This window comes from Sminthopsis crassicaudata, chromosome 1, assembly GCF_048593235.1.
Source record: "Sminthopsis crassicaudata isolate SCR6 chromosome 1, ASM4859323v1, whole genome shotgun sequence".
Classification (NCBI taxonomy): Eukaryota; Metazoa; Chordata; class Mammalia; order Dasyuromorphia; family Dasyuridae; genus Sminthopsis; species Sminthopsis crassicaudata.
This window is the reverse complement of record NC_133617.1, coordinates 651,105,436-651,119,150: the sequence shown is the minus strand read 5'-3', so window position 1 is coordinate 651,119,150 and position 13,715 is coordinate 651,105,436. Positions and strand designations below refer to the sequence as shown.

The following is a 13,715-nucleotide window of genomic DNA, read 5'->3' as shown; positions in this document are numbered from 1 at the left end:
CTACCTCTCAGACCTGTGGAGAAGGAAGGAATTTATGACCAAAGGAGAACTAGAGATCATTATTGATCACAAAATAGAAGATTTTGATTACATCAAACTAAAAAGTTTCTGTACAAACAATACTAATGCAAACAAGATTAGAAGGGAAGTAACAAATTGGGAAAATATTTTTACTGACAAAGGTCTCATTTCCAAAATATATAGAGAACTGACCCTAATTTATAAGAAATCAAACCATTCTCCAATTGATAAATGGTCAAAGGATATGAACAGACAATTCTCAGATAATGAAATTGAAACTATATCCACTCATATGAAATTGTTCCAAATCACTACTGATCAAATAAATGCAAATTAAGACAACTCTGAGATACCACTACACACCTGTCAGATTGGCTAAGATGACAGGAACAAATAACAATGAATGTTGGAGGGGATGTGGGAAAACTGGGACACTAATACATTGCTGGTGGAGTTGTGAAAGAATCTGGCTATTCTGAAGAGCAATTTGGAACTATGCCCAAAAAGTTATCAAACTATGCATACCCTTTGATCCAGCAGTGCTACTACTGGGCTTATATCCCAAAGAAATACTAAAGAGGGGAAAGGGACCTGTATGTGCCAAAATGTTTGTGGCAGCTCTTTTTGTAGTGGCTAGAAACTGGAAGATGAATGGATGTCCATCAATTGGAGAATGGCTGGGTAAATTATGGTATATGAAGGTTATGGAATATTATTGTTCTAAGAAATGAACAGCAGGATGAATTCAGAAAGGTTTGGAGAGACTTACATGAACTGATGCTGAGTGAAATGAGCAGAACCAGAAGATTGCTGTACACTTCAACAATACTGTATGAAGATATATTCTGATGGAAGAGGATATCTTCAACATAAAGAAGATCCAACTCACTTCCAGTTGATCAATGATGGACAGAAACAACTACACCCAGAGAAGGAACACTGGGAATTGAATGTAAACTGTTAGCACTAATATCTGTCTGCCCAGGTTGCATGTACCTTCGGAATCCAATACTTGACATGCAACAAGAAAGTTGGATTTACACACAAATATATTGTATCTAGGTTGTACTGTAACACATGTAACATGTATGGGATTGCCTGTTATCTGGGGGAGGGAATAGAGGGATTGAGGGAGGGGAAAATTTGGAAAAATGAATACAAGGGATAATGTTATTTTAAAAATTAATCATGCATATATACTGTCAAAAAATTTATAATTATAAAATTAATCTAAAAAAAAAAAACAAAACAAAACGTTGATGCAGTATCAGGTTGCTTTAAGAGGTATGGCTTTCAGAAGTAGCTCCACCACACAATCCTCAGTCATCTTCTTCCACTTTTGGAGCAGTAAGTTTTAAGACAACAAAAAATTTTAGTGGTTTTATTTTTTTAGAGTGGGACAGAAGGGAATCAGGATGGTAAGGAACTCTGATGTCATCAAGAGTATTTGAAGGAAAAGGCATATTTAGCTTAAAGAAGAATTAGAAAGAGTTATTGAAGTATGAAGTATTGTCATTTTGGAAGAAGAATTAGATTTCCTTTATTTGGTTCCAAAGAACATAATTAGAAGTAGAATTTAGGATCACTCTTAGGAAAAAAACTTACTAGCAATCGAAGTTATCCAAAAACAATGTGCTACCCTGAGATACTGGATTACCCCTCACAGGTTTTCAAGAAAAGGATTCAATGTTCCCTTGTCCAATGTTTTTTTTAAAAGATTATTTTCAAGGATGCATTAGATTAGATGGTTGCTGAAGTCCCTTCTAATTCTGTGATTCGTTAACTATGGATATAGATGATATTTTATGGGAAAAATATTGATTTAGGTAATAAATGATTTACAAAGGCATAAAGCAACACACAAGGCAAAATCAAAATGAAATATTAAAAAAATCTTTCTTGTATTTCAACTACACCTACAACTTGTTTTCCATTTCTCCATCACCTTAGAAAATAATGCTAAGACAAGGAACTAGAAGCTGAGTGGATGTGAGTGGAGAATGGCTTAATAAACTATGGTATATGAATGTCACAGACCATTATTGTTTTATAACAATGATCAGCAGGATGGTTTCAGAGATGCCTGGAGAGACTTACATGAACCGATGCTAAGTGAAGTGAGTATAGTGAATTGAGAGAGAAAATAACATTGTACACAGCAACAAAAAGATTATAGAATGATTAATTCTGATGGACGTGGCTCTTTTCAATAGTGAGATAATTCCGGCCAGTTCCAATGATCTTGTGATGAAGACAGCTATCTACACTCAGAGAGTACTGTGGGAACTGAGTTTGGATCACAACATAGTCTTTTCACTCTTTTTTGTTATTTGTTTGCATCTTGTTTTCTTTCTAATTTTTTCTTTTTGATATGATTTTTCTTGTGCAGCATGATAAATGTGGAAATATGTATAGAAGAATTATATATGTTTAACATATATTGGATTACTTGCCATCTAGGGAAAGAGTTGAGGGAAAGGAAGGGAAAAAAATCAGAACATAAGGATTTGCAAGGGTCAATTTTGAAAATTATCCATGCATATAGTTTGAAAATAAAAAGCTCCAATTAAAAAAAGAAAATAATGCTACAAGAGAATACACTTTCAAAGTCTGCTTGAAAGTAGTCCTTCATCTTTGGAAAAGTTAGATTACTAATGCAAGTATAAAATATTAACATTTCCTTGTCCAGATACAGCCTTGACACAAATCTAGATTTTTCTGATGTCACATTCAATGTATTTTCACTACCCAGTGTTGAATACATGTTGGTATTATTGTATAAATAGTGTCAGGATTCAAACACAGGTACCATGAACTCCAAGCCCGGTACTCTTTCCATACTGCACAAATTTTGGGAAGCAAGACCCAAGTTATGACTATAATACAGTCAGCTATTGTTTCACTTTGTCCCACATATGATTACTAATAATCTTAATAACTTAAGTTAATAAGCAATATTTGCTAAATATCTAAGATGTTATAGCAAAGCCAAGGCCAAATATCAAAATTTGTTCATAACATTTTACAAATGTATTCAAATGATGTAATAATGAATTTATTCTCAAATATACATTTATATATGCTTGAGGTTTTGTATATGCTGGGCATTATATCTAAAATATAATTGTAAACTATACAGGAAAATCAAATAGTATTTGGGAAAAAGTGATTTGATTAAATGAATCTTTTAGATAACAATAGTAGACCACTGATTTAGATGTTTAGGAGATCTTAGAAATAATCTTGTAGCATGTGATACAATGCAAAGAAAAGAATGCTGAATTTGTTTTCAATGAACTAAAGTATGTAGATAGGCCTTGGCATTTGTTCCTATGTGATCTTGGCTAAATTACTTGATCCCTTTGGGACTGAGTATCCTATTTATAAAATGAGGAGTGAAGTTTGATTGCTACAATTGTTCTCAGCTCTAAAAAGGATTAAATACCTTCATTTTATGAAAACTAACTATGGAAAAAACTAACTTTTCCAACATTCTGTGGGTATTAGAGTTAGGAGATGATAATGTAAATTGATAACTGATTTTCAAAGAATTTTAATATACTGACATACATATGAACATAATGTAATCTTTCACTTATGACTTGAGAAAGTTTTCATCCTTGGGCAGGATCTTAGGGGCATCATTACCATTGAACTTTACTATAAAACATTCTGGTATCTAAATTCTGGATAAACATTTGCATTTGCATAAAATAATCAGATGACAGCAGATGGTGGGAAGATGTATATAAAAGGTTTCATATGAATTATTTTAAAACTTTCATAAATTTTGTTCAAACATGAAACAAATTTGTCTTACTATTTTAGAAGGATCTTTTCATCTAAGCAGCAGCTTTACAATAATTTTTAAATTTTTCTAATGTAAAACAATTATCAGCCAAAGACTCTATGCAGAAAATACTTTCCTATAAGGAATCTTTGTAAAAAATGCAACTTATGTATATTTTAAAAATGTATTAGGGGCAGATAGATGGCACAGTGAATAGAGCACCAGCTCTGAAGTCAGGAGGTCTTGAGTTCAAATTTGACCTCAGACACTTAACACTTCTTAATTGTGTGGCCCTGGGCAAGTCACAACCCCAACTGCCTTAGCAAAAAAAAAAAAGAAAAAGAAAAAGAAAAAGCACTAAAATATGAACCAACAAATTGAATTTCTTTTTAGCCTGGTATCATATGATTTATAACAATGTTATAATACTATAATATAATAATAATAGAATCTAATTCTACTCTTTCCATTTTCAGAAGTACTAGAGATTTAGATATTTCATATTGTTTTAAGAGAGAAATTAACTGATAATTCATTTTACAGGAAAAAAGTGAACAAAAATGATATAAAACATCAACCTTGGCTAAATCATTACATTAAAAATAATCATTTGTCCTCGTTTTAAAAAAAAAACCTAAGATTACTCAAAATAAGTAAGTCACAAGATATTATGCATGCTTCAATTTTGTAAATGGGTAAATAAAAGGAAATTCATTTGTCACTTTTGATAATCACACTTTGAAAAATACTGGGGCTTATTACATATTTGTATTCAAGTTGACCAAGCCTAACTTTACTCAAATAGTGCTACAGTCAGTTTATTTAACTAAACAATATAAGTATTTCCAATAAATCCCAACTCCAGAAATATATGCCTCAATAATGCCTTTATTCATTCTCTAGCATCTGGAACTTCTAAAGCATCCTTTAACAATTTACATTAACTCACAAAGTGCAAGTAACACAAATAATTATGAAATACTGCACAGGAATATACTTGCACACAGTATTAGAAATCATATAACATAGATCAGAGTGTCAAATTTCAATCTAAAAAGATTCTTATCTAAAGTGCTTAAGGCAACTCCTTACATTTCTTTCTCTGATTTATTAAAAACAGAAATGGTATTTAAAGGTTCAGTGAGCTAAGGGATCCTAAAATAACATAATTTAGTAATGCCTCGTGTATTAATTTCATTTCATCTCCCATACATTTCCAATATAGAAATCAATCTTGTTTCAGTTTTCAAAATAAAGACCAGAATGATCATATACTTTAAAAAGGAGCTCTAAAAAAGAACTCATAAAAGATCCATACAGACACATTCTGGACTTTTAACTTTAATTTTTAAAAAAGCATAGCAAAATCCTAACTGTACATTTTATGGTAATACTAGAGGTAATAATAGTAAGTGAGGGGAGACATAGGATCTTGGATTTACTAAATTCATTTTCTTACTACAAAATCCTCTGAGAAATTAGAGATCACACAAGTTTTTATCAATAGTAAAACTTTTTCCAGGGAAATTTATAAGATTCTCTTCTTAATAATTTTGATATGAGGAGTGTCAAGATGAAACACACATAAAAACCTTAAATACTCCAACCTTTCTCACCATCCCCAGCCTTTAAAAAATCTTTATTAGCAATACAACAAAATGTTCCCTGGCTTGAGTACCATCAATTAAAACTGTGTGGGGCACTGGAAAATTTAGAAGGCACTGAATTTACCAGATGATATCACCATAACGAGACATTCTTACAAAAAAAAAATTAGAAAATAATTTTTGGCTTTTTTCTGTGTAATAACTACTAAGATACTCTCACTTATCCATTTCCAAAAACAAGAGACTGACTAATGGATTTTTGTTTTAGGGTTTGCTTTTGGCAAATGAAACTGAATTCTTTGTTGGTTCAAGGTTCTCTGGTAGTCCCTCAAAATTAGGTTAAGCATAGTACATTCTTGTCAAATTTTGCCAAAAGAAATGGAAGGAAACCAGAAGAAAAGTGCTTTGAGAACTAGGATTATCTATGTTCACATTTTAAAATATCCTTTTTCTCATGCTCTACTATTAAATAACCTTAAAACTATCTGACATCAGGTGAGTAGTACAAATATTATATTTTGCTACTACTACTATACTTCACTAGATAGAATAATATTCTTCATTTACAATCATTGTATAGACTAAAACAGAACACCTGCATGTAAGTACTATGTTTTTATTGAGAGAATACTATATTTAAAGCATCATGATGCTTTTTCTAGTGATCAACACAGAGGAGTTTAAAGAAGAGAAGGTAGCTTCCTTGAGGAAAAACTCTTCTACCCTAAGGTATTTGAAGTGAGAAATAAAAGTTTTTTAAAATCCAAAAAAAACTTTTCAAAAACAGGGAAAATACATATTCAGGTTTTTAAGTAGTTAAAAAAAAGTTCATATACTTTTTCAATTACTGAGATTCGAGTTTCCAGATATTTTTATCTCAGGTTTACTTTGCCTTATAGAGTTTTTATTCAGTGTTTAACATGCTTTCAATTAAATATACATCAACTCTTGAAGAGTTGTATCTACTTTAGACTAAAAGTAAATGTAACAAAAGAACTTGCACAAAGTTGTCTCTGTCATATTTGAAATAATTATAGGTATAAATTGTTTCAGAAGTGTGTGGATTCTTTTTCTAAACTATTTCAGGTCACTTAGATTTTATTAGTGAACTCAGATAAATATAATTTTAATAAAGAACAATGATAAATACAGCATTCCTAAAAAAGGCATGAATGGCAAGTACTTTCTGTATTTCTTTTTCTTTCCTCCTTTAACTACAAGGTTGAATTAGAGTGGCTTATTTTCCCACCTTTACAAATAATTTTGTTTGATGAGTTGCAAAGTTTAAATGCATTTTAACCTTACTACAAAACCTTAAATCAATAAAATACAACAAAATCCAATTGTAAATTTACTACAGATTTAACTTAGGTAGGAAATAATACCAGAGAACACTGTAAAAACTCTTAAAATCCATCCATTGTCCAAACTCTCCTACAAAAGGAAGTTTAGTTGAACATAACAGCATGATGAGGAAAAACCCTATATCATCCCACTAATGTTACAAAATTTCTAGATTATAGGAACTAGTACAAAATGAAATCTCTTAAACTAGAATGTTTATAAATTCATTAGTCCAATCTGTGTAAAGCCACAAAAATAACGTAAAATTTCTCTCACAACTGTCAGTTTGAATAGACTCACAAAGAAGAGAAATGGGGGGAAGAAGAGCAGCCTTATTTATTCAACACATCTTAAAGCAAGGGGGAAAATCAAAACTCTATTCATTTTCAAAGGGAGAAAATGTTAAAGTTACTGTAGGAGAATCTTTTTGGCATTCCCAACAGTCTCAAATATTATAAAACTTCTAAGGGCTAAAAATGTTTAAAGCTTCAGTCTAGGAACTAAAAGTCTTTCTTTTCTGAAGATCACAAAATTAAGGAAAGAAAAGCAGTTGAAAAATTACTCTAGTCAATTAAGTGGTAAACCTTCCTAACTAAGGCTATTCCTGACCTTTGGAGTCCTATGTAAAAACAAACAGAAGAACCAACAAATTATCTAGAAAACTGATAAATTAATTTTCTTCTAAAATTAAAATTAAAAACAGTCATTTTTATCTTTATCTATTGTTCAGAAAGCCAATCCCTAGTTTTATAACTACTTCTATTGAATTTCACAGTAGGTTCCTGCTAATACTTCATTCCAGAAGCTTAATGTTAACAGTATCGAGGCCTTAAAAGCAGCAGAGGGCAGCAAACCCAAATGGTTAATCCATTGTTCGTAAGCATCTGTGCACAGAAAAAAACACCAAATAAAAAGAGAAGTAAACATTTTTTGATGTAATATTACTGCATAACATTGTTCAGACTGCTAGTTGAACCACTCATTCCATTTTCATGTTTCTGTAGTGTTTTCACAGCACTTGGAACCTGCAATCCAGTACTCAAAGAAAGTCTACCACACCAGACCTAGAAAAGATTATAAAATATAGGTGCAATCAGTTTGTGTTTCAAGTTAGTAAATGTAAATAGGCTTAGAGCAAAGACAAAAGAATTTAAAAATGAAACTACATAGAAAGTTAAAAGTAAGACATCAGCTTTAAATGGTGAAAAATATTGCAAAAGGGGTTCTTAACCTAGGATATGTGGACTTGTTTTAAAGAAATATTTTGATAACTGCATTTCAATATTAATTCCTTTCTTTGGTAATTCTATATACTTTATACATTTAAAAATATTACTCTGAGTAGGTCCATGCTTTGCCAGACTGCCAAAGGAGTCCATCACACACACACACACACACACACACACACACACACACACACACACACACACACACACACACACAAAGTTAAGAAATGGTACATACTGAATAATGCAAAAATGCTTTATTTGATTACACATATATAACCCATACTGATTGCTTACCATCTCTGAGAAAAAGAAAAGGAAAGAAGAGATAGAAGAGGAATAGAATTTAGAGCTCAAAACTTTAAAAAAAATACTAAAAATGGTTTTTTAACATCTAACTGAAGGGAAACATGTTATTTTTAAAGTTAAAAACCTTTGTTCTAAAAAAATACTAAGTACCGGCAACATAAATTATGTCACTAGCTAGTTTAATATTTACTGAAGACATTTTAACAAATGTTTTACTAACCCTCTAACTTGTAAAATCCACAACTGTGAAATTACCTTTCTTCACTTAAACCAAAAGGTTTTATTTAAAAATCACATATACTGCAAATTCTTTTTAGCAGACAGCTGTTCACAAAAAAGGAAAAAAATACTCTAGACATAAAGAATCATCCTCAGAGTTCACCTAAGACAATCCATTTGTGAATCAAAATCTCTAAAACAGGGGCAGCTAGGTGGTGCAGTGGATAGAGAACCAGCCTTGAATTCAGGAGGACCCGAGTTCAAATCTGATCTCAGACACTCAACACTTCCTACCTATGTGACAACCCCAGCCTCCAAAAAAAAAAAAAAAAAAATCTCTTAAAACACTATCATCCAGCTTATGCTTTATAAGCCATCTAGCAAGCTATCTTCATCCAACTGATAGGAACAAACAGGACTTATTACCTATGCTGATGAGAAACTTTTTAATGGCAAACAAACTGAGATTGTTTCAAATTATTCCCACAATTTTACAAATTTTAATTTCAGATAAATCTATGTTCATGCTTTAAAAAAAATTATTTTCATAGAATTTACAAGTCTTGTCTATATTTGACAAAAGAAAGCTATGTGTATATATATATATGTATATATATATATATGTATATGTATATGTATATGTATATGTATATGTATATGTATATGTATATGTATATGTATATGTATATGTATATGTATATGTATTCCTAGATACCTAAACCTAGTTGAAGTTTTAACTTGTATGAAAGAGGAAATATCAAGAAATCAAGAAAGCACAGTTGAGGTTATTAATGATCTAAATGGACTTTTCTGACATCAAATTCATGCAAAATAAACAACAGTAGCAACAATCAAAAAACTCACAAAAATACATGAACACTGTAGTTTAGTGATACTTTTGCTGTATGTCAACCAACATCTTAATGAATGACAAATGAAATCATAAACCTTACTTTATATCTGCTCATATTTGCAAATTATACAATATATAGCTAACAAGTTAGATGACAGAATAAGAATTCAAAAATCAACCAAATTTCTAGAAAAGTTTAGAACTAATCTTAATGATTATGATGTGAGGATAGGGATAGATAGGGAGTTTAACATGTGATAGAATTTTATGCATGAAAGCTCTTCTCCCTATTCCCCCTACCAAAAACCAAGCCTTTATTAATATAATGTACTGCTTTGCCTCAATATCATTATTTGGGGTTTTATGGAACATTAGGCAACAACATACTTGAGAAAACACTGAAAAAAATGATAACACATGAAAACAAAAATAGGAGCTACCAAAAACTTTTGGCTTGATCTGGTTCACAATGGCCAAGATACTCTACATAACTATCTCCATTAAGACAGCTTGAACACTGGATTTACTATTCTGGGGTTTGCTTCTAAGAAACAAAACTATTTATTTTTTTCATAGATTCTGTGATAGCCTCTAAAGTAACCAAAACATAGATTGCACTATTAGATAGATATATGCTCTAAAGAAATTTCATATATACCAAAATATTCATAGCATAATATTCAAAATATTCATTCTTGTGGGAGCAAAGAGAAATAAAATAAACATCTATAGTATGAAGAATAGCTGAAGAAATTCTGAAACCTAAGTGTAATGGAATATTATTGAACTATAAGAAACAATCAATGTAAAGAATTTAAAGAAGCATGGGAAGTTTTACATGACTGCTTATGTAGAATGAAGTTAGCAGATACCAAGAAAACAATAAACACAATATCACCAATATAAATTGAAAGAATTTGTAAAATGAAATATTATGAAATTATAATGATCAAAATTGCCTCTAATATACAAACTTCACTTTTTACAGATACTGCCAGATTTTTTTTAATCTGGAATGGGGAGGGAATGTCACATTTTTGCTGAACTGTTTTCTTTTTTTGTGACAAGAGATGGTTCAATGAACAGAGAAAATATATTCAGAAATGAAAGTTCTATTTAAAAAGTCAATTAAGATTTAAAATTTATTTTTAAAGATTTTGAGTTCCTGAGCCAACCATTCTGGAGAGCAAATTTGAAACTATACCCAAAGGGCTATCAAACTGTGCACACCCTTTGATCTACCACCACTGAATCCCAAAGAGATCATAAAAAAGGAGAAAGGACTTACATGTGCAAATATGTTTGTAGCAATCCTTTTTGTAGTAGCAAGCAACTGGAAACTGAATGTCTGCCCATCAACTGGAAAATGGCTTAATAAGTTATGGTATAGGAATGTTATGGAATAGTATTGTTTTATAAGAAACAATCAGCAGGATGATTTCAGAAACACCTGACAAGGCCTTGACTGATTCTAAGTGAGGTGAGTAGAACCAAGAGAACATTGTATACAGCAACAAGAAGATTATGTGATAGTCAATTGTGATACACTTGACTCTTTTCTATAATGAGGTGATTCAAGGCAATTTCAATATATCTTGATGGAAAATTTCATTCACATGCAGAGAAAAAATATGGAGACTGAATATAGAACACAAACATTATTTTCACTTTTGTTACTGCTGCTGTTTGCTTTGTTTTTTTTCTCATTTTTTCTCCTTTTGAGGTGATTTTTCTTGTGCAATATGACAAATGTAGAAATATGTATAGAAGAATTGTACATGTTTAACCTATATTGGATTATTTGATGTCGAGGGCAGAGAAGAGGGGGGAAAGGACAGAGAAAAATTTGTAACACAAAGTTTTGCAAGGGTTGATGCTGAAAACTATCTTTGCATGTATTTTGAAAAATAAAAAGCAATTATTATTTCAAAAAAAGATTTTGAGTTCCAATTTACTTTTTCTCCCTCTATCTTTTACCCCAAAACAGCAAACTCATGTACAATCAATTTTTAACATATTTCTATGAGTCATATTGAGAAAAAAAATCAGAACAAAAGGAAAAACCACAAGAACCACAAAGTAATAACAACAACAAAAAAAGATAAGAATAGTATGCTTTGATATACTTTCCATCTTCATAGTTCTTTTTCTGGATTTTCTTGAATCACCTCATTGTTGAAAAGAGCTAAATCCCGCACAGTTGATCAATACACAATCTTGCTGTTAACTCTGTATAATATTCTCCTGGTTCTGTTCACTTCACTCAACATCAGTTTATATAAGTCTTTCCAGGCTTTTCTGAAATCAGTCTGTTCATCATTTCTTACAGAATAATACTATTCTATTACATTCATATTCCAAAACTTATTCAGCCACTCTCCAACTGATAGGCAACCACTCAGTTTCCAGTTCCTTGCCACTACAAAAAGGACTGCCACAAACATTTTTGCACATGTAAGTCCTTTTCCCTCTTTTATGATCTCTTTGGGATATAAATGCAGTAAAGGCACTGCTGGATCATAAGATGCACAGTTTGATAGCCCTTTGGGCATAGTTCCAAATTGCTCTTCAGAATGGCTGGATCAGTTGACAATTCCACCAACAATAGATTACCATTTTCCCACGTTTGTCATTTTTCTTTCCTGTCATGTTAGCTAATCTGATAGTCATAAGGTAATACTTCAGAGTTATTTTAATTTGCATTTCTCTAATCAATAAGGATTTAGAGCATTTTTTTCATATGACTATAGATGGCTTTAATTTCTTCATTTGACCATTTATCACTTGGGAAATAACATATTCTCATAAGTTTGACTCAGATCTCTATATATCTTAGAAATGAGGCTTTTATCAGAAACACTGGCTGTAAAAACTGTTTCCCAACTTTCAGTGGAATTGATCCATTCTTTCTGTGATATATGCCTTTGTCTATGCTGAGAGTATTAGTTTTTTTAATTTTAAGCTATGTAGAATAGAATATATACTATAAGTAACACTTGTATGTTTCTTTATCAGTTCATGCTGATTTCAGTATGCTTCCATTTAATCTTGACTACATTGGTTTTGTTTGTGCAAAAACTTGATTTAAAAATTCTTTAAAGAACATAGTAATACCCCCCCCCCAAAAAAAAAAACACTGTGAAGAAATGCAATTAGAAGGTTAAGGCCTCAAGAACTAGGACTAGCTATGTTTACACAGGTGAAAAGTTCAGAGAATAGTTTGCCAAGAACAAAGTTAATAAGTATATTATGAGTTATTCCAATGAGAACAGTTTTTGACAGAACTGAAGGTACTGTGTTTGATTCTAGGCCCAAGATGACTTAACATCCTAAAATTTCCGAGAAGAAAATAAGAAGAAAGGAAAACGGCAACAGGTAGGCTGTAATAGGATTTTCAGGAATTTTTGGAAGCATCCAAAACTGGAAGCTGAAAATCAGTATGATCTGATAAAAAAGCATATAAATGTTAGTTATGGGACACATTCTATTCTACATAATCTAAAATTAGAAAAACTACTACTAAGCATAGATATAGGCATCCACATTCACAGACCCATTCACCGAGAGAATGGATTAATTACACACTGAATAATAAAACACGTTATTTTCTTAAAGTTACCAAAGAAAAATAGAAATACTAACCATGAAACCAGGGAGCACTGGCTGTGTAAATTTTGTTTTAAAAGAATACAATAATTGCTTTGAGGCTGCATTGTAGAAGGAGAGTTGACCTGAAATTTTAAAAAAAGGAAGAAAGAAAAATCAGTTAAAGAAAAGAAAACCCAATCCCAACCCCAATTCCCAAAGAATCAGTGGGGGGGGGGGGGGGAAATCTCAAAATTTAATAGCCCAACACTGGAAATTAAATACATAATAACAATAAAATTGTTTCTCTAAAAATTTTAATGGCTTAGATTTTGAACATTAACAACAACCTTTCTGTTGCAAATACCAATAGTAAAATATGTGAGTAAATTTTTGCATCTGAAATCTCTAAGAATCTGATATGATTTGGCTGTTAAAATTCACTAATTAAACACTTAGACTTAAACTCTAAGCTCACATTCAAGTACAAGTGTTTATAAACAAAGCAAGAAGATAAATTAAAGCAATGAAACTGAAAAAAAATGACATAATTTGTTTTGTTTCTTCAATATACTTCTCAATCTAGCTCAAATGACCTCTATCATTATCTCCTGGTTTTAGCCATGCAATTATCTTTTTTTTTTCTTCAAAATATATGCATGGATAATTCTTCAACATTAGCCCTTGCAAAGCCCTGTGTTCCAATATCCTTCCTTTCCCCCATGCCTTTCCCTAGATGGCAAGTTGTCCAATATATGTTA

At 31.3% G+C, this 13,715-nt stretch overlaps 1 protein-coding gene across 5 annotated transcripts in view; it reads right to left on the bottom strand.

The window, feature by feature from the left end:
- Window positions 1-4,681: 4,681 nt before the first annotated feature.
- Window positions 4,682-13,715, bottom strand: part of FSD1L (fibronectin type III and SPRY domain containing 1 like) — a 95,817-nt gene continuing 86,783 nt past the window's right edge. For all 5 annotated transcript variants that reach the window (XM_074282975.1, XM_074282973.1, XM_074282974.1 and 2 more), the window contains 2 exons: window positions 13,012-13,100; window positions 4,682-7,826 (listed from right to left, as the gene is read on the bottom strand). In XM_074282975.1, coding sequence (XP_074139076.1) covers window positions 7,704-7,826; window positions 13,012-13,100 — 212 coding nt within the window. In that variant the 3' untranslated portion in view covers window positions 4,682-7,703. The remainder of the gene's footprint in view (window positions 7,827-13,011; window positions 13,101-13,715) is intronic.